This window comes from Culex pipiens, chromosome 1, assembly GCF_016801865.2.
Source record: "Culex pipiens pallens isolate TS chromosome 1, TS_CPP_V2, whole genome shotgun sequence".
NCBI lineage: Eukaryota > Metazoa > Arthropoda > Insecta > Diptera > Culicidae > Culex > Culex pipiens.
The window spans coordinates 80,019,245-80,040,788 of record NC_068937.1 but is presented as its reverse complement, the minus strand read 5'-3'; the positions used below and the strand labels follow the sequence as shown (position 1 = coordinate 80,040,788).

Sequence of the window (21,544 nt, the reverse complement as noted above, 5' to 3'; positions counted from 1 at the left end):
CCGGGAAGGTAAGACAAGAAACAACAAATAAGAAATGTTTATGGGTAGACATTATAATTTGTGATATGTATTTTAGGTACCCAAGCCCTGCTGTGCTCCAACAAAATTAATCCCCATTTCTGTTTTATACCACATAGACGAATCAAACGTGAACCTAAAAAAGTATAAGAACATGGTTGTTAAAAGCTGTGGTTGTCATTGAATTTAATAAACGAGATTCAATAAAAATATGTTTACTTTAAAGCTCTTTTATTTATCTAAAGTCATTCATCCTAAGTTGCAGGGTTGTTAAAATATCAAAATATCAGCTCTTAGCAATTACAATTATCCCGTCTGAATATTCATGCCTCAAATACAACTGCTCTTCTCTCCTTATTGAAACTCTCAGCGCCGAACATAGCCGAACACGTTTTCTTGTTTACACACTCGCGATTGACATTTTCCTTTTCTCTCTCATTCCCGCTTCCACGATCATGGGTCATAAGTTCAGTGCTTCTGGGGACGCGCAGTCCTGTTTTTTCGCGATAATTTCGTCTCTTTTGTGTGGCTGTTTGTGTGCATGGGGTGATTGGTCAGTATAATTGAATAATGCCGTCATAATTTCAGTGCTTCTGGGGACGCGCAGTCCTGTTTTTTCGCGATAATTTTCGTCTCTTTTGTGTGGCTGTTTGTGTGCATGGGGTGATTGGTCAGTATAATTGAATACCATACCATACCATACCAATCAGCATAGCGCACCAGGTACGCGTGCTGTAGCAAGAAGACGCTTCCATCTTTCTCGATCTTGAGCTGCTATTCTCCAATTTCCCAGGTTACAGATCTTCCGGATATCACCATTCACTTTATCTCCCCACCGTGCGCGCGGTTTCCCTGCTCTTCTGCCTGTTCCGCCAGCTGGTTCAGCGCGGTCAAAAAGCAGTCTGACAGGCTGGCTCTCGTCCATTCGGGCGACATGGCCGGCCCACCTGAGCCTCCCCACAGAGTAATCCAGAGGACGCAGTCCGAACTGGTAACACTGCTCTTTGAATAAACTTGTTGTGCTTAGTGCCTCCTGAAACAACTGCTTGATTCTACCTGAAAATCGCCTCAGAACACCTGCAATCACCGCTGAGTATGCTGCCTGCAACCCGCTGTGCCTGTAGCCGCTGGAAAATTGTAGCCGAGGTAACTGTATAGTGAGATCTGAGCCTGTGAATTTCTAGTGTAAGCATAGTTTATTGAGCCGCCATAACAGCGAAGGGCTGCCCACCCAAATCTGGTGCTTTGTTGACATCCGCTTCTGTCACTTCACCGCGCTACTGGCCTGCCATATAACTTGCTGATACACAGAAAAAACAGCTCACTCACCTGTTCTGTTACCGAACCACCTCGCTGAAAACAATATTCAAATGCTGTAAGCTGTTAACGATGCTCTTAGCGCCACCCGCACAAAAGCCCACTTAAAATCTCGCCGCACATACCACGAACAAATTGCATCAAGCCCAAAGTTGTAACAGCCAAATCAAGCGTGAATAAAGATTGCCGTTCTGCTGTTTGTTTTCATTTGAAAACCGCCCGCCCGCCCTGCCCCTCCGCTGCCAGTCCGCCCCAGTTTTGTTGCTGCACGATCTACTGCTGTTATTCTTCGCTGTTGCTGCCTATCGTACATTTCTACGCATTGTCCTGAGCCGTCCACGTACTCGTCAGATTGCTTGATGGTGTAAGTAGCAAAGTGCTGTCGGCGTTGTCTGTGTTGTTGGACAGAACAGTACATGAGCTACCCCCTGTATTATTCGCTGGACAACTAGCGCCATCTATTGCCGAGCACTGCTAACATGGATTTAAAAACATTAGCAGAGTTGCCAAAACTGATTGAAACGATGAAACAGGAATCACTAAACTGTACGAAGGAACTAGTTTCTAGCCAACAATTCCTGTCCAGCAAATTTGAGGAAATCGTGCAAAGCCTCAAGATTCTGAGTGATGAAGTACAACACCTACGCGCTGAGAACGATCAACTGCGGTGCTCAATCAAAACACTATCGCTCAATGCAAAATCCATATCGAACGCAGTTCAGAACACTGAAAGGGACTTGGAGAGCCAATGTAGAGCGCAGCTTGCTTCGAATGCGATAGTAGTTGGTTTGCCAAGATGCCCACAAGAGGACACAGCTGACTTGGTGCTCAAACTCTGCGATTCCATCGGCTACAAACATGCAAAGAATGAGATTGTATCCTGTAATCGAGTCGCCAATCAGACAGCAGGCAGTTCACCAATCAAGATAACGTTCAAAAGCAAGTACGGCAAGGAGTGCTTAATGGAGCACAAGAAAAACTATGGACCATTGAACAGCACTATGATCAAAGGGGCGGAATGGCCACGAGGAAAAGCTGGCAAGGTGTTCATACGTGACGACCTAACACCAATCACGATGAGACTTTTTCAGGAGCTGAAGGAGCTGCAAGGAACGTTGAAGTTACGCTACGTCTGGCCGGGTCGAGATGGGGCAATAATGGTCAGGAAGTCTGACAACTCCAAAGCTATTCCCATACACTCGCGGCAGGATTTACATAAGTTGCAGACTTTTGGACAGAATTGATGACCAGCATCCAGTCAGTCACAAGCAGCAAACCACATAATGGCCATTGAACCGCAATCAACCAATCAGTATGTAGATGAACCAACTCTGCTACGCTTTCCCCTGAATGAAACCAGCTTGAAAATTATCCAGATCAACATAAGAGGCCTCAACGACTTCGACAAACTCGACTCTCTCTGCATATTCCTGCGTAACCTGAATACCTGTGTGGATGTCATCGTAGTTGGTGAAACGTGGATAAAACAGGACCGCTCACAGTTCTATAATATCCCAGGCTACATAAGCATCCATTCATGCCGATCAAAGTCCTCCGGGGGTTTGGCCCTATTTATCAGAAATGGTCTGAATTACGAAGTCTGTAACAACATTTCGGATCGTGGACATCACCGCGTTGCTGTCAAAATCAAAATGGGCAGGATTTCTGTATCTATCAACGGCTTATATCGTCCTCCTGATGGCGACACAGCACGACTACTGGCAACAATTGAAGACATCTTATCAAACGCAGAAGGCTCAGAACACAACATCCTAGCAGGTGATATTAACATCCCTGTTAACAGACCGCTTGATCGAGATGTCCAAAGGTATCTTCAGCTGCTGAATTCATTCAGCATGGTAGTGACAAATACCTTTGTCACTCGACCACTCAGCAACAACATACTCGACCACGTGATCAGCAGCGTATCGGATGCCCCAAGGATAACCAACTTCACGATGGAGTGTGAATTAAGTGACCACAACTATGTGCTTACGGAGTTGAAGCTGAGTAATCGTCGGGAGAGCAAACAGCTCTCAAAAACGAGGGTGAACTACAATGCCGTTGACTCCCAATTCCACCAGTTCCTCGTTAGTGAAGATTGGACCTCCCGACCAGTGAATGCGAGACTGCAAGCCATTACCGGTAAATATGCGAAGCTAGTTGAAGAAAATTCCACAACTACAACCGTTGAAGTGAAGGTGAAGAACAACTGCTGTCCTTGGTACAATTTTGATATCTGGAAACTTGGCAACATAAGGGACAGTATGCTAAAAAAGTGGAAACGTAACCGCCAGGATGCAAGAACAACAGAGCTGTTGGCCCACGCTAACCGGAAACTTGCTGCTGCTAAAACAAAGGCCCGTATTCAGTACCACTCCAAACTCTTCAACTCAGGTAACCCAAAGATGGTGTGGAGCCGCATCAACGAGCTGATGGGTGGTAAGTCGAAACCAAACAGCCCCATTTCCCTTGTGGTGAACCTCAATGAAGAGCACGACCCAATGAAAGTTGCAAATGTACTCAATGAACACTTTGTGTCAGTTGGTTGTGTGCTGGGCAACCAGTTGACTTCGAATGGCGACGTCAACCACTTTGGAACTATCAATCGCTCTCAAAGATCCTTTTTCCTTCGACCCTCATCCTCACAAGAAGTCTTCGAATGGATCTTCACACTTGATCCGAGCAAAGCCACGGGTTACGACCGTTTTCCGATAGCCGCCCTCAAGAAGCATAGTATCCTGCTCTCAACCATAATAAGCGACTGTTTCAATGAAAGTATCAGCCATGCATCCTATCCAACATGTCTGAAAAAGGCAATAGTTTTCCCTGTCTTCAAATCTGGAAACCCCAAAGACCCCAACAACTACAGACCGATCTCTGTATTGCCAGCCATAAACAAAATTTTTGAAAAACTAATCTTCACCCGACTGAATGGTTTCCTGACAACAACAAAGCAGCTTTACCAACATCAATTTGGATTCCGGCAAGGATCGACAACAGAAGTGGCTGTTGTTGAGATGATTGATGAGATCTCCAAAACGCTGGATCGCAAGCTCTCCGCCGGTGCTGTTTTTCTGGATCTGTCCAAAGCATTCGACACTATCAACCATGAAATGCTGCTGAAAAAACTTGATTGTTACGGAGTAAGAGGTCATCCTAACTATCTGTTGGCAAGCTACCTGAAAGAACGTGCCCAACAAGTTGTAGTGTCTGGCGTGCTCAGTGACGAATGTGCGATCAGTTGTGGGGTACCCCAAGGCAGCGTCTTAGGTCCATTACTGTTTCTCCTGTATGTCAACGATCTATCTAACCTAAAGCTACATGGTATGCCCCGCCTCTTTGCTGATGATACGGCAATCTCCTACACCAGTGCTTCGCCTACACGTGTCGTCGAAGAAATGCGAGAGGATATGGAGGTGGTCCAAGATTACCTTACAAACAATCTTTTAGCCCTGAACATCGGTAAGACAAAATTTATGCTGTTTCGCTTTCCCAAAAGGAAATTGCCAACATATCCGGAGCTAACAGTACGAGGAGAACGAATCGAGGAAGTAGCCACCTTTAAGTACCTTGGAGTGCATATCGATAACCGATTGTCTTGGAGTGAACACGTTGAAAAGGTTGCCACAAAGTGCTCTGCACTCAGTGGAGTTCTGAGGAAGTTGTCTAAGTCTGTACCACAACATGTGTTGCTAAAAATGTACCATGCGTTCATCCAAAGCCGTTATCAATATGCAATTGCCGCTTGGGGAACCTGCTGCAAAACACATTTGAAAGTACTACAAGTCCAACAAAATCGTTGCATCAAATCAATCTACAAATTACACTACCTGCATCCAACACGTGAGCTGTATACTATGCCGCAGCACAACATACTCCCGATAAATGGTCTGTACACGCAACGGATCGCTACGGTCATGTTTAAGGCTGTGAAAAACTTAAACCTGCACCACAACTGGCAGTTTAGGACAGCTGAACATCGGTATCCTATAAGAACAGCGCATCACCTACGACAGTCTGACTTCAGGACGGAAACCGGCAGGAAAAGATTCTTAACAAGAGGTCCTCATATCTATAACAATTTGCCGGAAGATTTAAAACAGTCGCAAACCCTGAGTGAGTTCAAAAAGAAGCTAGTGAGTCACATTCGTAGCCATTTAGAGAGTTACATTGTACGTTAGAAAATGTCAGTGTAGTAATTAGTAACTTAACTGTATGTCTTGAATTTCTTCTAAATATCTGCTAGTTTTACCAGTTTTAATCACAACCCTTTCAAGGAACACACTGTGTTCATTAGGGAAGTGATTGTTGTAATGTAAAAGTTTTTTGAATAAAGTCATTATTCAGCAAAAAAAAAAAAAAAAAAAAAAAAAAAAAAAAAAAAAAAAAAAAAAAAAAAAAAAAAAAAAAAAAAAAAAAAAAAAAAAAAAAAAAAAAAAAAAAAAAAAAAAAAAAAAAAAAAAAAAAAAAAAAAAAAAGTCATCGAATTTTGTGGCTGCGTTACGAGCTTACCCTTTGGTATCGTAGCTGCGTTATGCGTTTCCTGATGAATATTTTCATCATAGTAAACTCAGGTTTTTTTTTCGATTTGTTTGTTTTGACAAGTGCTGAGCTTGGAATGACATGGATTTTGAAATTGTCAATGTTTCTTTAGAACATTTAACCTGGGGAGCTGTAAACTTCTAGCAACTGTTAGAAGACGACCACCTCAAGTGAAGTTTTTGGGATCTTCGTGATGAACCTTTTAATCAGAGCCGTACGCCCAAGGGGTCATTTAATCCTCCTCATAACGCTGATGTTTACAATGAATCAACATCCCCGTTGGACCAGCTCAGCTGAACCAAAATAGTCGACTAAAATTGTGCTAGGACTGTTGGATGTTGCTTCCATCCTGACAGCACAGGGCCTATTCGTACTTCAACCAGGTGGCCATGAACGCCAACGGTGGAATCTGCAGGCACTGGGTCAATGCTTCAATTCAGCCCAGTATGAGGATTATAAACTAAAGTATATTAAAAGCAAAAAGCTTCCATCGATACATATATTTCTTGTATGGTCCGTTACTCCCCAAAGGAATTAATTAGAAATATTAAATAGGTAAATTCGACAATCTGCTCTTTTTCTCCTCGACAAAGGGTTCGGTCAAAACGGTAAACTGTATGTTCCGACTTCAACGCACTGGAGAACCGCAACAGCTCCAGAAATCTTCTTCAAATGGCGCGCTGAAATTTTCCGCATGCATTCTTTTTGATTCATTTTAAAGCCATCAGAAAATTCACATTGTTGATTTTGGAATTGTGAAAAAAATTGACAGCTTATAGAAAAGTCATCAGAACCTAAGACAAAACCTAAGAGCTCTTAGATCTGAACGCTTGAAAAAAGTAACGCTCAAATGTCAGTTTGCCTCGTGCGTTACGACAACCGAAAGTTTTGCTGAAGGGGGGATGTACCACGATGTACCGCGTAACGCAACCATAAATCAAATGCCAGTGCTCCCTCTGGATTACTCTGTGGCCTCCCGATCTTCGCCTGGGTGGCGATGCACTATGGGCCATCTCCATACAAACAGGCGGCCAAATTATTTTTTTGCTTTTTAAATGTTTTTTCATACAAATTTGGGTAATTGTATGGTATTGAAATGATATACGTAGATTTTTATGACTTTTCATGTTTTTCAATAGTTGATTGTTTATAATAAATAGTCCTTTCATACATTTGCAAGTGCAACAGAATTGCGTATATATTGTATTGCAAGTTTAAATTATTAAATTATGTATAAGCTAATACCACTGACGAACTGACGTGCCACCCCGAATCCAAACTTGACCGCACTTTCCTATCTTCCTTCTCACTCACCCTCAGCGATCGGCGATTGCCAAACAGACGATTTGACAGATGCGCAGCTGCACTGCCCTGTCGAAAAAACACCCTACTGTTCCAAAAATATAATCGGGTTTAGTCGGATGCATCGACTGACGAAATAACCGACTAATCGGCCGATGTTGCAACATACGCTTATGGAAATTTAACCCAGACGTAAGCCGACGAATCGGTATTCGCAATCAGCCAACTCGACCATACGAAGTTGGCCGATTAGTAGGTTGATTAAAATCACTGTCCCCGGAGAAATCCGGGAACCTGCGTCTTAATGGAACCGGCGTATGAATTAGCTGCCAAAAAGTAATGGATTACATACCCACAACGTTTCGGCTGCTAGTTTAATCACCTAAAAATAAATTTACGAATTAGAAATAATTGTCTATTTTTTAGAACTTCCGGACAAAGTTCCAAATGTTCTGTGATTAAAATTTATTAGATATTTCATAATAAAAACTTACCCCAAAAGATTTAAGTAAATACACCGATGGTCAATTGAAGCGCCGGGCCTTCTGCTGGGACCGCTACCTAAAACTATGTTTTGGTTCATTACCTTGAAAACATTTAAAAACAAACAAACACTTGAAACAATAAACTTGCCTATTATTCTTAAAAATGATTATTGAAACACTTAGAAAATACTTACCAAACTTTGTACAAGCTACTTTTTGCTACAACATTGAAAATTGCAGAAATTCCGGTTCAAATTAACGCAGACAATAATTTACCTAAGTCCATTTTGTAAACAACACTAAAACGTATTTCATTGACCGATTCCTTGGCCAACTTAGTGTGTTTCCGTGCATGCCCGACTTAAACCAATCTAATTTGCCGATTAATAGATCGACTGAAACGTTGGCATCGACGCATGCCAACTTAGTAGGTTTACAGGTCGGTCGTTTTAGAAGACACCCGATTTCGTTGGCTGATTGCTCAGATTGAGAACTGTTAAACTTTCTACAGGGTGGCTGAGAAACTTTCAGGAACAACAAAAGAAAATGGGGGAAAACATATTGAAGCCTAAAAACTATTGCAAATTCTGAACTAAACGATGAATATTTTGTAAATCTTGCATTATTTAATGTGAAATGAGGCAAGGAATTGCTATAAACTTCCAAATTAGGCTTTTCTTCAGACTTTACGATACATTTCCATTCCAACTCTTATCCGCCATTTTCACTTGTTGTTCCAGAATCCATCACAGCAAGGAAACAGCTGATGTGGCAAAACGTCAAACTTGAATTCTGACAATCGCCGAAGAAGAGAATAGTAGAAGGAAAAAGAAACAGTGTGCCGTCAAAAATGATCGACAAATTTGTTCCTGGTGGCACGTCAGTTCGTCAGTGCTAATACATCCCCACTTTAAGGACACAAACCCCGTCCCCTCTTTCTTTCACCCCCCCCCTTCCCCCCTCCCCTCCAACAAAATTTTGTTAAGCGTAATAAAATCATTTTAAGTCAAATATTTATTATTTACTGCTGTGTGTTTCTTTTTGTGAGTCCATGCCATATAACTTGAGACCCCTCCCCCACCCTTACGGGCATAAATTGCGAAAATTTTAATTGTTGAATCAAATAACAGAAAAATTAATTTTATTCAAAATATTAATTATGAAGTAAAACGATAAAATACAAAACATATTCTTACTAATCCTAATGTTCTTGCTCGTGAAAATTCATTTGAATATAGAGTTTCTGACGGCTTCAGGATGCGTTAGACTGGTTGCAACGCGAAGTTTTATTATTGTTTCAAATTGCGAGCAGTTTTAAATTTTTAGAACTGGCGGAAATGAAACTAGAACACGATGCTCGCAATGCGCTGCTTCAAATCTCGTTTCAAATAAATATTTGAAAGTGTGTGTGTGTGTGTGTGTGAGGATACGACATCAATCAAAAACTCAGTTGTCAAGCCTAATTACGAGCAGTACCTACGTGAAAGACGAGAAGACGCTGAAATTAAAATGTTTTGTGACTTTGTGCTTGAAGATTTGATCGATGATTCGGAAATGGATGTGGCGTTGTTGGAATTAGAAGGTAAAAATGACTTTTATTTGGAAGTTAGCTCAACTTATGTGAAATCAAGTGAAAGTGTGTGCCTATGTAGGACAGCAACAAAAAGTATCTTCAGTGGGGATGATATTGGGTGGGGATAGAGATTAAGTCAAATTTCTCAGATTTTATATTTTTACGTCTATTACAGGGGAGGCATTTACACGCAATCATCGAGGAAAACGTAGCTTTGTCCGGAGAAATTTTGTAGAAGAACATCAAAAACTGATGGAGGACTATTTTGTCCTAAATCCTAGATATGATGATACGAAATTTGTGCGTCGATTCCGGATGTCGAAGGAAATGTTCTTGAAGATAGTCGACGATCTGCAGGACGACGAATTCTTCAAACAAAAAGTAGATGCTCTAGGGAAATCCGGATTAAGCACAATACAAAAATGCACCGCAGCCGTAAGACTTCTCGCTTACGGTATATCTGCAGATGCGGTGGACGAATACATTAAAATTGGCGAGTCCACGGCTTTATTTTATCTCAAAAAGTTTTGCTCGGCAATTACAAATCTTTACGGAGAACATTTTCTTCGGTATCCGAATCAGGAAGACATAACAAGGCTGTTGAATGAAAATGCAAATCGTGGCTTCCCAGGCATGCTCGGGAGCATCGATTGCATGCATTGGTAATGGGCGAATTGCCCTACTGCGTATAAAGGTGAGTGTGAGTTAAATGAATCATTGTTATGGGCCAATACGCAGCTCCAAAGGAATGGGGTTTAGAAACAGCGTTCAACTTGGGTCATTCAGGAATACAGTCAGAGCCGTAGCCAGATCTTCGAAATAGCCAACAGCTCTCCTCCATATTTGAAGAGCTCACCGGGTAGCCGATCTTTGCCAGTAGCCTGATCTCCTTCTGCACCGTCTCCAGATCAGGTGCCGGGAACTATTGGTCAGCTACGGTCGGCCCAAGTTGGGCTTCAAAGCCGTTGAGGTGCTCGTTGAAGAACTGCTGCCATCTATTCAACACCTCGCCTTTGCCCATGAGAAGGTTTCAACCTGCGTCCCGACACGTGTTGGCTTGCAGCGCATAGCCTTTGTGAGCACAATTTCGTAGAACTTCCGCGTCTTGTTTGGTCGGAACAGCTGGTCTCTTTCGGTGCGATCACGATCCTCCAGCTGGCGCTTGTTTACCTTGAAGACCGAAAAACTATGTGCTATGAGTCTGCAACTTCAACTATCGGGCTAACATTCCTCCCTTTTGTTGAACTGCAGGCTTCTTGGGAGGGCGTCGGTAAAGGCTTATAAAGTCTGGGTCTTCAGGGGTTAAACAGTGAACGGATGGTTGGCTCCCACTGATCATTTTTGATTCATTGTTTTGTCGGAGTGCGAAATAACTAGGCGACTGGTTTCTAAGAAATTCAAGTACATAATGGTTTATTCAACTAGGGATACAAACAAGGTTAACTACGATCGGTCCAACTCCACAGCTTGCTAGATCCCAACACTCCTCCTCAAGCTGCGTAGCACTATGGGGTATTTCCATATAAGCGAGCGGCCAAATATTTTTTTGCTTTTTTGTGTTGTTTGTACTTAGTATAATGAAAACAAATGAATTTTGATATATTTCCAAAAAAAAGTTTAATTTTCGATTTTTTCATATATTTGAGGCCACATGCATTAAAGTGGTGAATTTTAATATTCTTGCTCTGTCTTTTTGATGCACGGAATGGCGGTTTATGCTATGTTAAAGTTTCTGATTTACGTTCAATCTCCCTCCCCTTCTTCTTGAGTTAAAATCCACCTCTCTTTGAAGACCCCCCCCCCCCCTCCCCCTCCAATTAAAATTTGATTTTTGCGATGTTTTAGAATTTTAGACGGTTTTTGGAACATTGTATGGATTCTCGTCCACGTTTTTTGTTGATCCACTTGCAAAATTCACGTTTTCCACGATAAATTCTTCTAAATCAAAATCACTATGTAACCGATTGTCGTTAGATTACTTTAAATATGAACTTCTTCTATGGGCTTTTGTATACCTCGATTTGAAGCTACAGAACAACATGCGTAGTTTTTCCTCTGTGGTTTTTCCCTGAGTTGATCATGTGATGGTTCTGCAATGTTGTAATTCTTACAAATATACTCGAAAGCAGTTCTCACGTTTTCAGAATAGTGCTTCGTTATATCGTACAGGGACACTACGGTATTATTATCCATACTTTCAAAAGAACACAACAACGAACTGATATGAATATTCGACGAATCGTTTCTGTAAAATACTTAGAATAGGAATTTCTCATTTTATTAAACGTACCAACAAAGTCATGAATATCAAATCAATTTCAAAACATACATAGCAGGTACGTCATTTCTGCCTCCGCAGGTAAATAATGTGATTTTAACCAAGCGTATACGCGAAATCATTAATTTTCTTGCATGAATCAAAATGTTCAAAATGGCATAACTCAAAAAGTGCACAAAAGTGCACTTTGAAATTTGGAGACAAGTTAGGACATGGTTCAAATTTTAAACTGCAAAATTTTCAAATCGCACAAATGCACACAAAAAAAGTACTCCATTAACAAAGTTGAAAAAAACTAAATTTTGAATAAAAATCCATCTTTTTTGATTTTTATTATTTTTTTTAGGCTGTAAAAGTGTGTTTTGTAAAATTTTATTGAAAAGTTGAATCAATTACCTTTCTGAATATATATAATGATGCAAGAAAAAATACATAAACAGTTACACAGTACAACTATGAAAAATAATCATTTTTTTGTCAAAAAACATGTTTTTTCTTACCATTTTCGCCTTTGAAGGTCTGCAATTCAGTGAATTTTGAACCTACAACTTTCAAACTCCGGATTTTTCTTAGTTAGAATGTTTATTTTCGAAAAAAAATACCAAAAAAATAATTAGAGTATGTCGGTTTTTCGATTTATGGCCGCCTGAAACCCCATAGTGCCTAGGTTGGGGAACTCATCAACTTCTTCATCAGCATCTCAGTTTGATCTCCGACAGCAGCGACCATCAGCTCCGGCTTTGGTCGTCTCCCACGTTCGGCATTAGCTTCATCCGCTACAGCAACTTCTGGCCGGCATCCGACTACGTCACGTATTCGACTTGGTCCTGATGATCGTCGTCCTAGTGCTCCGAGCTCCAATTCGTCCGTGGCGTTCGGATCCCGCAGCGTCCGCTCAGCTTTGGTCCAGCCCGTCTGGCTCGGGTTGCTTACCTTGCGTCCCAGAGTGGACGCACTGATCGCGACTTCAGGCCGTGTGTTAACCGCAACGCAACGTACAGCAAAGCACTAACGTAGTCGTTCTTCCGGGGCAGCGATTCCTCCTCCTTTTGCTGGCGTTTCGGGTAACCTTGATAAATCCTTACAGCGATCGTATGTGTACACGCGCTTTGGTCCAGCCAGAACCGTCCGTTCTGCGATCTGTCGAACGATCTATCGTCGGCCTTTTTTCTCACGAACAATAAGGGATCCGCTTCTGACGGCAGGTACTCCAAGTTTCGCAGCACGTAAGAAAACTGCTGGTTCCAGACGCGTCCCGCCTGCTCCAGTCCGTAACAGCATTTCTCAAGAAAGTATACATTGCCCGGTAGCATCGAGCCGGTCTCAAAACTGGCCAAGTTCTCGTTAAGGGACTGGATCTCCTCCTTGAAAGCGAGTAACCACTTCTCGGAGTACATCAGCAAACGTACGGGGCTCCCAGTGCTCCTGGAAAAGGTCAACCAGGTCCCGACATCGCAGGCCTCCTTGAGTTGTACGACAAACATTGCGCCCATCTTGCTCCTTTCTGCAGTCCGGATCTCGACGTTTTCTGGCGACAACGCGTCATCAACGTCTTCCGTATCATTCCGTCCATCGCCGGAAACCTCCACCTCGAAATCGCTGGAGTCTGCCTCGATCCTCACCGCCGTCGTGTTCGCCATCGAGCACTAGAACAACGGGCACGTCATCAGCCACACATTCTTTCGGGAAGACTTCAGCAAATGGATAAAGAACGATACTTCCCTGCGAAGGTTCGGTTTCCCGAACCTTCTGATGTGTCATAAAATGACAATGTCGGCTGATGGTCCACTCGTGCCTCTCCGGATCGATGGAACGAGCCGAGCGACACTTGCGCTCCTAGACTCCATTCTGCCACAGCGCTTCACGAACCGGCCACATCTTGTAGAGTCCACCGGCCATCGCCGCGGATCCAATCACCTTGTTGTTCTTGAGAATCCGGCATCCGTTCGCATCGAAGTCGACCTTGGCCCCAAAGGCAGTCAGCTTCGTCACAGAGATGATGCTGGTCTCGAACTTGGGCACGTACATCACATCGGACAGGACAACGTCGTTTCGTTTGCCCTCCGGAGACTTCCAGATCAACTTACATGAGCCAACACCCTCCGAGGTCGTCTTCTTGCCGTCCGCAAGGTAGACGTCCTACTTCACGCTCTGATCCATCGACACGAAACAATCAGGATTGACGCACATGTGGGACGTAGCCCCCGAGTCGAAGATCCAGCTCTCGATCGTCCAGCTCTTGACCGGCCATCGCCAACCTCTCGAAAATTTCTTCCATCTGCTGGACATGCTGCTGGATGTCCTCTCCATCCGAGTACTGCATCCCGCACAATCGCTTCAGCAGAGCCACCTTAGACGTCAGGGTGACCGTCTCAAAGTGGTCCTTCAGGGCGTTCCAGCAGAGCTTGGCCGTCGTCGCATTCTTGATAAGAGGCAACTGGGTGTCCTCCATCAGCAGCCCGATCGTGGCCCGCGCCCTCTGGTCGCCGTTATCCAGTCATTATTAAACAGACTTTACTGAAGTAACTTTTGCTCAATTTTGATGGGGAGGTAGGTGCCTACTTTGAGCTGTCCGACTCGTAGTTTCTGGGTTATTGATTTCAAATTATTAATTAAAAAAGTAACATATAATAATTGTTTTAGATTAATTGAAATAAATGAGAATTTATTTACTTACAGGGCAGTACACTGGCAAAGATGGGAAAGCCACTCTTGTACTAGAAGCCGTCGCATCGTACGACACCCATATTTGGCATAGCTTTTTTGGCTGTCCTGGAAGTTTAAATGATTTGAACATTCTCGATCGTTCGCCGTTGGTGAATCATATAATAAACGTAAGTTCGAGAGAATAGTTAAAACGTTTAATTATAACAAATTGTATAAATAATTTTATCTTTTTCAGGACGATATTTTAAAATGCAATTATGAACTAAACGGCAAACAAAAAGAGAAAGCCTATTTTCTCGCCGATGGAATCTATCCAGATTGGGAAATATTTGTTAAAACCATTTCTCACCCAAATACGCCGAAGGAAAAGTTGTTTAGTAAAAAACAAGAGTCGGCGCGAAAGGACGTAGAGAGAGCATTCGGGATACTAAAAAAATGCTGGCACGTGCTTAATTATCCAGCTAGGTTCCAAGATCTCGAGACGTTGCAACTCATCATGAATGCTTGTATAATATTGCATAATATGAGGATTGAGTACAATACCGATACCGGACCAATCGAGAACGATCCGCTGAATGTGGTTGAGACAGGTCCAACCAATTTTGCTGATTATCTTCAGAAACGAATGGAGGTTCGCAATTCGCTCAATCATTCTATACTTAAACGAGATTTAATCGATCATATTTGGAACCATTTCGGGGACCAACCTAATTGATTTTTTTTTGTTTATAAGACACATTTACACGTGATGTTAAAATAAAATTCTGAATTTTTTAGAACAGACACATGATTTTCAATAAACTTTAATTTGACAGTAAGCTGTTTGTTTTTTCTTTGGAGCTGCGTGCTGACTTCAACCCTCGACCCCCCCCCCCTCCCAACAACCCAAGCAACCCAGTGTATGAACTGCCCACGTTTCTTCCTCCCCTGTAGATTCAGGAATGTATTTTTGTTTGAACATTGAACACTCAATCCACTTCAACGAATCATCATTGCAGTTAACTTTACGCAGTTGGCCTGGCCGCTTTAGCGTTTGTGATGTTTCAAAGCAATCTAATAACGTCATGATTCGAAATCCGGACACTTAGTAGCACATCATTTTCGTTATAGCTGACAAAAAATCATGTAATAAGTTAGAAATGAAGAAATATCATCAGGAGGTGAGGTAGTATTACAACTCGTTTTTGCTAATGAATCGCACAAATTTGGACTGAAATGTTAGTGAATGGCATTCTTTAGGTCTCAAATAAGCTGTTAAGCGGTGTATGCACTTCGGAAGGAATCGGTCAAGAAAATTTCAAATGGGCAGCAGCGAAAGCAAGCCAGAGAGGCTGAAGAAAAGCCCTAATAAAACGCTCCCTCTCCTTTGTTCTGCTGTTCGTAAAGCTGTTTCTTGATCCCTTTCCTTCCGATCTGCATACTAGCCTTTAACATCAAAACAATCGATATTTTATATAAAAAATTGCTGGAATTTAAGGAAATCAAAACCATAAATTTTGCTTTGCCTTCCCGGTGCTTCGGACGCCTATGAAATGTTTCGCGTGAAATGTTTCGCATTTTTGGTAATCTTATAATTTAATTTTATTTAATTGTTTTGACATTAACGTTAGGGCACAGCAAATGGTAATAATAACAAGGTCGCCAACGATCCAAGGTACATAAACTCCTCCACAACCTCGAACTCGTCGCCGTCGATCGTCACGCTTGGTCCTATGCGAACCCTAAGGGACTTGGTTCCTCCTGCCAGCAGATACTCTTGGGACTTTTCGTCCATGTGGAATAAAGGCGAAATTAATTTTAATTTAGCAAACAAAGCTAATATATTTCTCGCGTCTTTACACTTTGAACGTTCGTTTGGGAATGAGAAAATCAATACGGCGTAGCATGCCTTGCGTACGCCCGCTCGTTCGTTGTGGTTGTGTTGGTGTCGGCACCGGTGTAATTACCAATACTGCTCATCAACGCTTGCCGACATCGGATTTCAAACCAAGCAGTGATGACAGCTTGGCCATCCTGACCGCTCCGAGCGGTTTGGTAAGTAAGTCGGCCAGCATATCCTCGGTAGGGCAGTAGACCAACTCGATGACTCCCTCGTTGCACAGCTCCTTCACGTAGCACTCTCTGGTCTCGCAATAACCGGTACGTACACGGAATCGGTTGTTGCGTTTGAAACGGAATACGTAAACGATTCGAATTGCATTCCGTTTCAGAATACCGATTGAGTTAACTGGGAAGAAGTGATCTCACAAGCTATAGTGACGGTCGCTATACTCTCGGATGTTTTTGGTGCAGAGATAATCTATTAATAGCTTGATGAACTTGATGCAGCTTTGGTTGTCTTCCATCACTACAACAGGTTTCTGGGGTGCTTCGCCAAGATTGTCTAGCAGGTGTAGTAGCCAAACGTTGAGCTCGTTTCGCTCAACGCCAGGAACACTGACTCCATCGAAGACAAAGTTACAGAGTTCTGGAACTGGCTTGCCCAAGAAAAAGCGCCCCCGCTAGTTCGAACACCATTCCTGACGTGGGCTTTCGTGTCTTCATGTTCTTTGTGTATCCTTTGTGTATAGACAGGAATCTGCACCACTTTGGACGAACTCCATTGCAACCAGGACGGCGTGCAGTCGATGGTTCCAGCACCGGGCGGACTGCTTCAGCCCGTAGATGCTCCTTCTGCGTCTGCACGCCAGCTTCTCTGCTCATTTCTTCTCAAATATGCAGGTTGCTTCATGTACAGCTCCTCCTCGAGTTGCCGGTTGCTTCATGTACAGTTCCTCATTGAGTTTGCCGTACAGGTAAGTCGTCTTCACGTCAAAGGATCAGCTTCTCTTTGCGCGAAGCGTGGTCTGCTTCGTTACAGGGGCAAAGACTTCGTCGTAATCTTCGCCGTACTTGTGGCAGTACCCCTGTGCCACCTGGCGCACTTTGTGCTTGAGAATTTCTCCGGCTGCGTTTCGCTTCCGCTTGTAGCCATCTCAAAAGCGTCGAATTTTTCAATCGGTTCGGACCGGTTCCTCTGCAACCTCTGCAACACCGTCCTGTTCGATGAACTTGGCATCTCTGCTGATCACGATCCGCTTGGTGTCGGGGTCCAAGAAACTGTAGGCCTTCCGCCCTTCAGCGTACCCCACGAAGACCATCTTCTCCGCCTTCATGTACAGTTTCAGGCGAGGTTTCAGGTGCTTCTTTTTCGGAACGTGCACGAATGCCTGCGAGCCGAAGGTTCGGATGTGGCTGTACGATGGCTTCTTGCTGTACCACAGCTTATGCGGAGTCTTCTCGACCGATGATGAAGGTTGTCGCTGTTTTCGCCTCTCCCCAGTACTGCTTACCAAGGCCAGAATCGGCGAGCATGCATCTCATCATCTTCACAGCGTATCGGTTCTTCTGCTCCGCTTTCCCGTTCTGCTGGGGTGAGTGGAACGTCCCGCTTTCGACCAGAAACTTCTTCAACGACGATCCGGAATACTCGTCTCCACCATCCGTGCGAAAGACTCTGGGAGGACGACTGAACTGGTTATTTAACCAAGTTGAAGTACTCCCGTATCTTGGACTCGGCCTCTGACTTCGCCTTCAGCAGGTAGACCACTGTGTTCCCACTGAAATCGTCCAACAGCGCCATGAGGTACCGGTTTCCTGCCGCGTCGCAACTTCCATGGGGCTTCTTCGGGAACGGTAGGTGACCCAGCTTGCACACCCCACAGACACGCTGAACATCGCACTTCAATTCGCAGGCCAAATCCAAGCTCCTCTCGGACGATCACAGAGATTGTATCAGATGTTCATACAGTTGGGTGCTCTGGCTTCGCAAGCATCGACTTCTCCACAAACTGCTTAAATCGGTAGAGCCCGCCGTGACGCTCGCTCATCAGAATCGCTTCTTGGCCCTGAAGGATCCCGCCTCGGCCGAATTGCACTTTTAATCCAAGATCGCAAAATTTACTCATCGAGAGGAAGTTTCCTGCCAGCAACCGCAAGCAGTGTGTGTGTGTGTGTGTGTGTGTGTGTGTGTGTGTGTGTGTGTGTGTGTGTGTGTGTGTGTGTGTGTGTGTGTGTGTGTGTGTGTGTGTGTGTGTGTGTGTGTGTGTGTGTGTGTGTGTGTGTGTGTGTGGTCCAATCCAATACCCGCTAACCGGTAGCGAAATTATGAGAAAGTATAATTTGTATCGAACTTTGTATATGCCGAATGCTGATACAACTTATCTCAGTCCCGGGTATTAGGTGGTGATAGCCCTCGCGCTGCTTCCAACGACCCATTTCAGAATAGCAGAGATCCTAGCGGCCCAATTCCGAGGTCGTTGGGCATTGTCCGGCCCCGCCTTAACATAGAAGCAAGCACCAGACGGATCCTTGCTCTATCCCAATCCCTGCAGGCAAATCAGGGATCAGAGCGTACTTAATATGAGAAGAATACAGCATGTTTTATAACCTTCAGATGGCCGACTGGTTAGAATCCCAGACCATCAATCCAAAGGTGTGAGTTCGAACCCCACCTGATTCTGTTTCGTTTTTTGGCAGGCAGAAGCCGTAACCATTAAGCCACGGAGCCGGTCTCCTGCTAGCAACCGCAAGCAATCAGCTCATATTTAGTATTCGGGCTCAGTACACCTAGAAGATCATGCCCTGAAATGCCCGCAAAATTGGCCCGTTTTGTTACATCCTAATAATTACACTTGAAATGAAAGTTAGAATCAATAATTTATTTAATCATTTAAATAAGGGACCTCACTGGACTTCTGGACTGGACGGGTCCGGTGGTTTAGTGGTTAGCGTGGTAGCCTCTGAATCCCAGTATGGCCTGGGTTCAATCCCAGACGGACCCGGTGGCATTTTTCGAGACGAGATTTGCCTGACCACGCCTTCTATCGGATGGGGAAGTAAAACGTCGGTCCATTTGCGTAAAAGAGGTTTTGAGTGACTCACCACACATAGCCTTCGGACGCCTAGAAATGAGCAGAAACTTGCAACAGAGACCACAAAAGTCCCGGGGGTCGTTAAAGTGGATTACTTTGCTTTTACTGGACTTCAACAAAGGCAATGCTAGAATGGTATCTAGTGCCTTATCTTATCTTAAAACAATATACGAAACGCATAGATGCTACCATCTTCTCCGCCTTCATGTACAGTTTCAGGCGAGGTTTCAGGTGCTTCTTTTTCGGAACGTGCACGAATGCCTGCGAGCCGAAGGTTCGGATGTGGCTGTACGATGGCTTCTTGCTGTACCACAGCTTATGCGGAGTCTTCTCGACCGATGATGAAGGTTGTCGCTGTTTTCGCCTCTCCCCAGTACTGCTTACCAAGGCCAGAATCGGCGAGCATGCATCTCATCATCTTCACAGCGTATCGGTTCTTCTGCTCCGCTTTCCCGTTCTGCTGGGGTGAGTGGAACGTCCCGCTTTCGACCAGAAACTTCTTCAACGACGATCCGGAATACTCGTCTCCACCATCCGTGCGAAAGACTCTGGGAGGACGACTGAACTGGTTATTTAACCAAGTTGAAGTACTCCCGTATCTTGGACTCGGCCTCTGACTTCGCCTTCAGCAGGTAGACCACTGTGTTCCCACTGAAATCGTCCAACAGCGCCATGAGGTACCGGTTTCCTGCCGCGTCGCAACTTCCATGGGGCTTCTTCGGGAACGGTAGGTGACCCAGCTTGCACACCCCACAGACACGCTGAACATCGCACTTCAATTCGCAGGCCAAATCCAAGCTCCTCTCGGACGATCACAGAGATTGTATCAGATGTTCATACAGTTGGGTGCTCTGGCTTCGCAAGCATCGACTTCTCCACAAACTGCTTAAATCGGTAGAGCCCGCCGTGACGCTCGCTCATCAGAATCGCTTCTTGGCCCTGAAGGATCCCGCCTCGGCCGAATTGCACTTTTAATCCAAGATCGCAAAATTTACTCATCGAGAGGAAGTTTCCTGCCAGCAACCGCAAGCAGTGTGTGTGTGTGTGTGTGTGTGTGTGTGTGTGTGTGTGTGTTTTTTTTTTTTTTTTTTTTTTTTTTTTTTTTTTTACAAGGTCGGAATCTGCTATCAGACACCTGAGAATTCATTTCTCAGGTAGTGTGGGGTTGGGAAAACAAAAAGAGTTTTCCCGACCCACTAAACCAGTCCTTGAACGCCGTGCCCTTTTCCCCCCGGGACCACCTTTCGGTATAACTTCGGGGGGAGGCGTTGCATTTTCTGCACTAGTCTACTTACAGGATCCATGCCGGGTGCTAGAACCATTTCCTGTTCTACATACATATGAGTCCATGCGAGGGTTTAACCGCGCCCAAGAATCGCGTTGCTTTTGATCGGTTAGTCATATGCAGCCCTCTCCTTGGACCATCGAGACGTGTACCGATTTGGTAGAGCCAACCGTCATAACGTGCTCTCCTTCACAGCCACACTCGTGGGTTCTCAACTCCTGTGACCATCGAGACGTGTACCGATTTGGTAGAGCCAACCGTCATAACGTGCTCTCCTTCACAGCCACACTCGTGGGTTTTCGACTAGGCTTCTAGTCGTTCCTCCTCTGGTCGTCTCTCCATTTCCGCTGGAGAGCCGAAGTGATCTGCGTCACCGCTCCGACGACCGCATTCCACTTGGCGATGTCGCTGCACATTCTTCGCACCACATTATCCGGGCTGGTGTCTGCTCCGATAATGGCCAGCATTTCGCTTCGCGCTGCCTCGAAGCGAGGGCAGCTGAACACCACGTGCTCCGGTGTTTCCTCGCAATCGACGCAGTCCGGACAGAGAGGAGACTCTGCATGTCCGAACCTGTGCAGGTACTTCCTGAAGCAGCCATGGCCCGACAGGAACTGTGTGAGGTGGAAGGTGACCTCTCCGTGCCTTCTGTTCACCCACGCGGATACGGACGGGATAAGCCGATGCGTCCATCTGCCTTTCTCCGTAGTGTCCCACTCACGTTGCCACCTTGCCAGCGATTCGGCTTTCGCAGCTTCCCGGATACCTCTCGTGCCTCTCCGGGTGTAGCGCACGGTGTCCTCCTCCAGTGTGATGCCGATGGGGATCATTCCGGCTATAACGCCAACCGCTTCCGACGAAATGGTCCTGTACGCGCTTGCAACCCGCATGGCCATCAGTCTCTGCGTTCTGTCGAGCAGCGCTCGATTTCGCTTCGTCCCCAGCGCCGTCCACCATACCGGTCCGCCGTACCTAAGTATGGACGTCGCGACACTTGCCAAGAGGCGGCGCCTACTGCTCCTGGGTCCAGCGTTGTTCGGCATAATCCTCGACAGTGCCATGATCGCCTTAGCCGCCTTCTCGCAGGCGTAATCGACGTGGCTGTTGAAGTTCAGCCGGTCATCCACCATCACCCCGAGGTACTTGAGCGCTCTCTTCGAG

At 44.7% G+C, this 21,544-nt stretch overlaps 1 protein-coding gene across 2 annotated transcripts; it reads left to right on the top strand.

The window, feature by feature from the left end:
* The first annotated feature begins 198 nt into the window (after window positions 1–198).
* On the top strand, window positions 199–14,336 carry LOC128093207 (uncharacterized). 2 transcript variants are annotated; one of them, XM_052709215.1, is made up of 3 exons: window positions 199–9,249; window positions 9,416–9,934; window positions 14,198–14,336. In XM_052709215.1, exon 1 carries the CDS (start codon window positions 2,619–2,621, stop codon window positions 5,517–5,519), a length of 2,901 nt encoding a protein of 966 aa, XP_052565175.1. In that variant the 5' UTR covers window positions 199–2,618; the 3' UTR covers window positions 5,520–9,249; window positions 9,416–9,934; window positions 14,198–14,336. The 2 variants fall into 2 exon arrangements, with proteins under 2 accessions (XP_052565175.1, XP_052565174.1); XM_052709214.1 differs by having other exon boundaries at window positions 199–9,934.
* Window positions 14,337–21,544: the final 7,208 nt, after the last annotated feature.

Coding starts and splice junctions, on each gene's coding strand:
- LOC128093207 (XM_052709215.1), top strand. CDS start 2,619: ATGGCCATTGAACCGCAATCAACCAATCAGTATGTAGATGAACCAACT.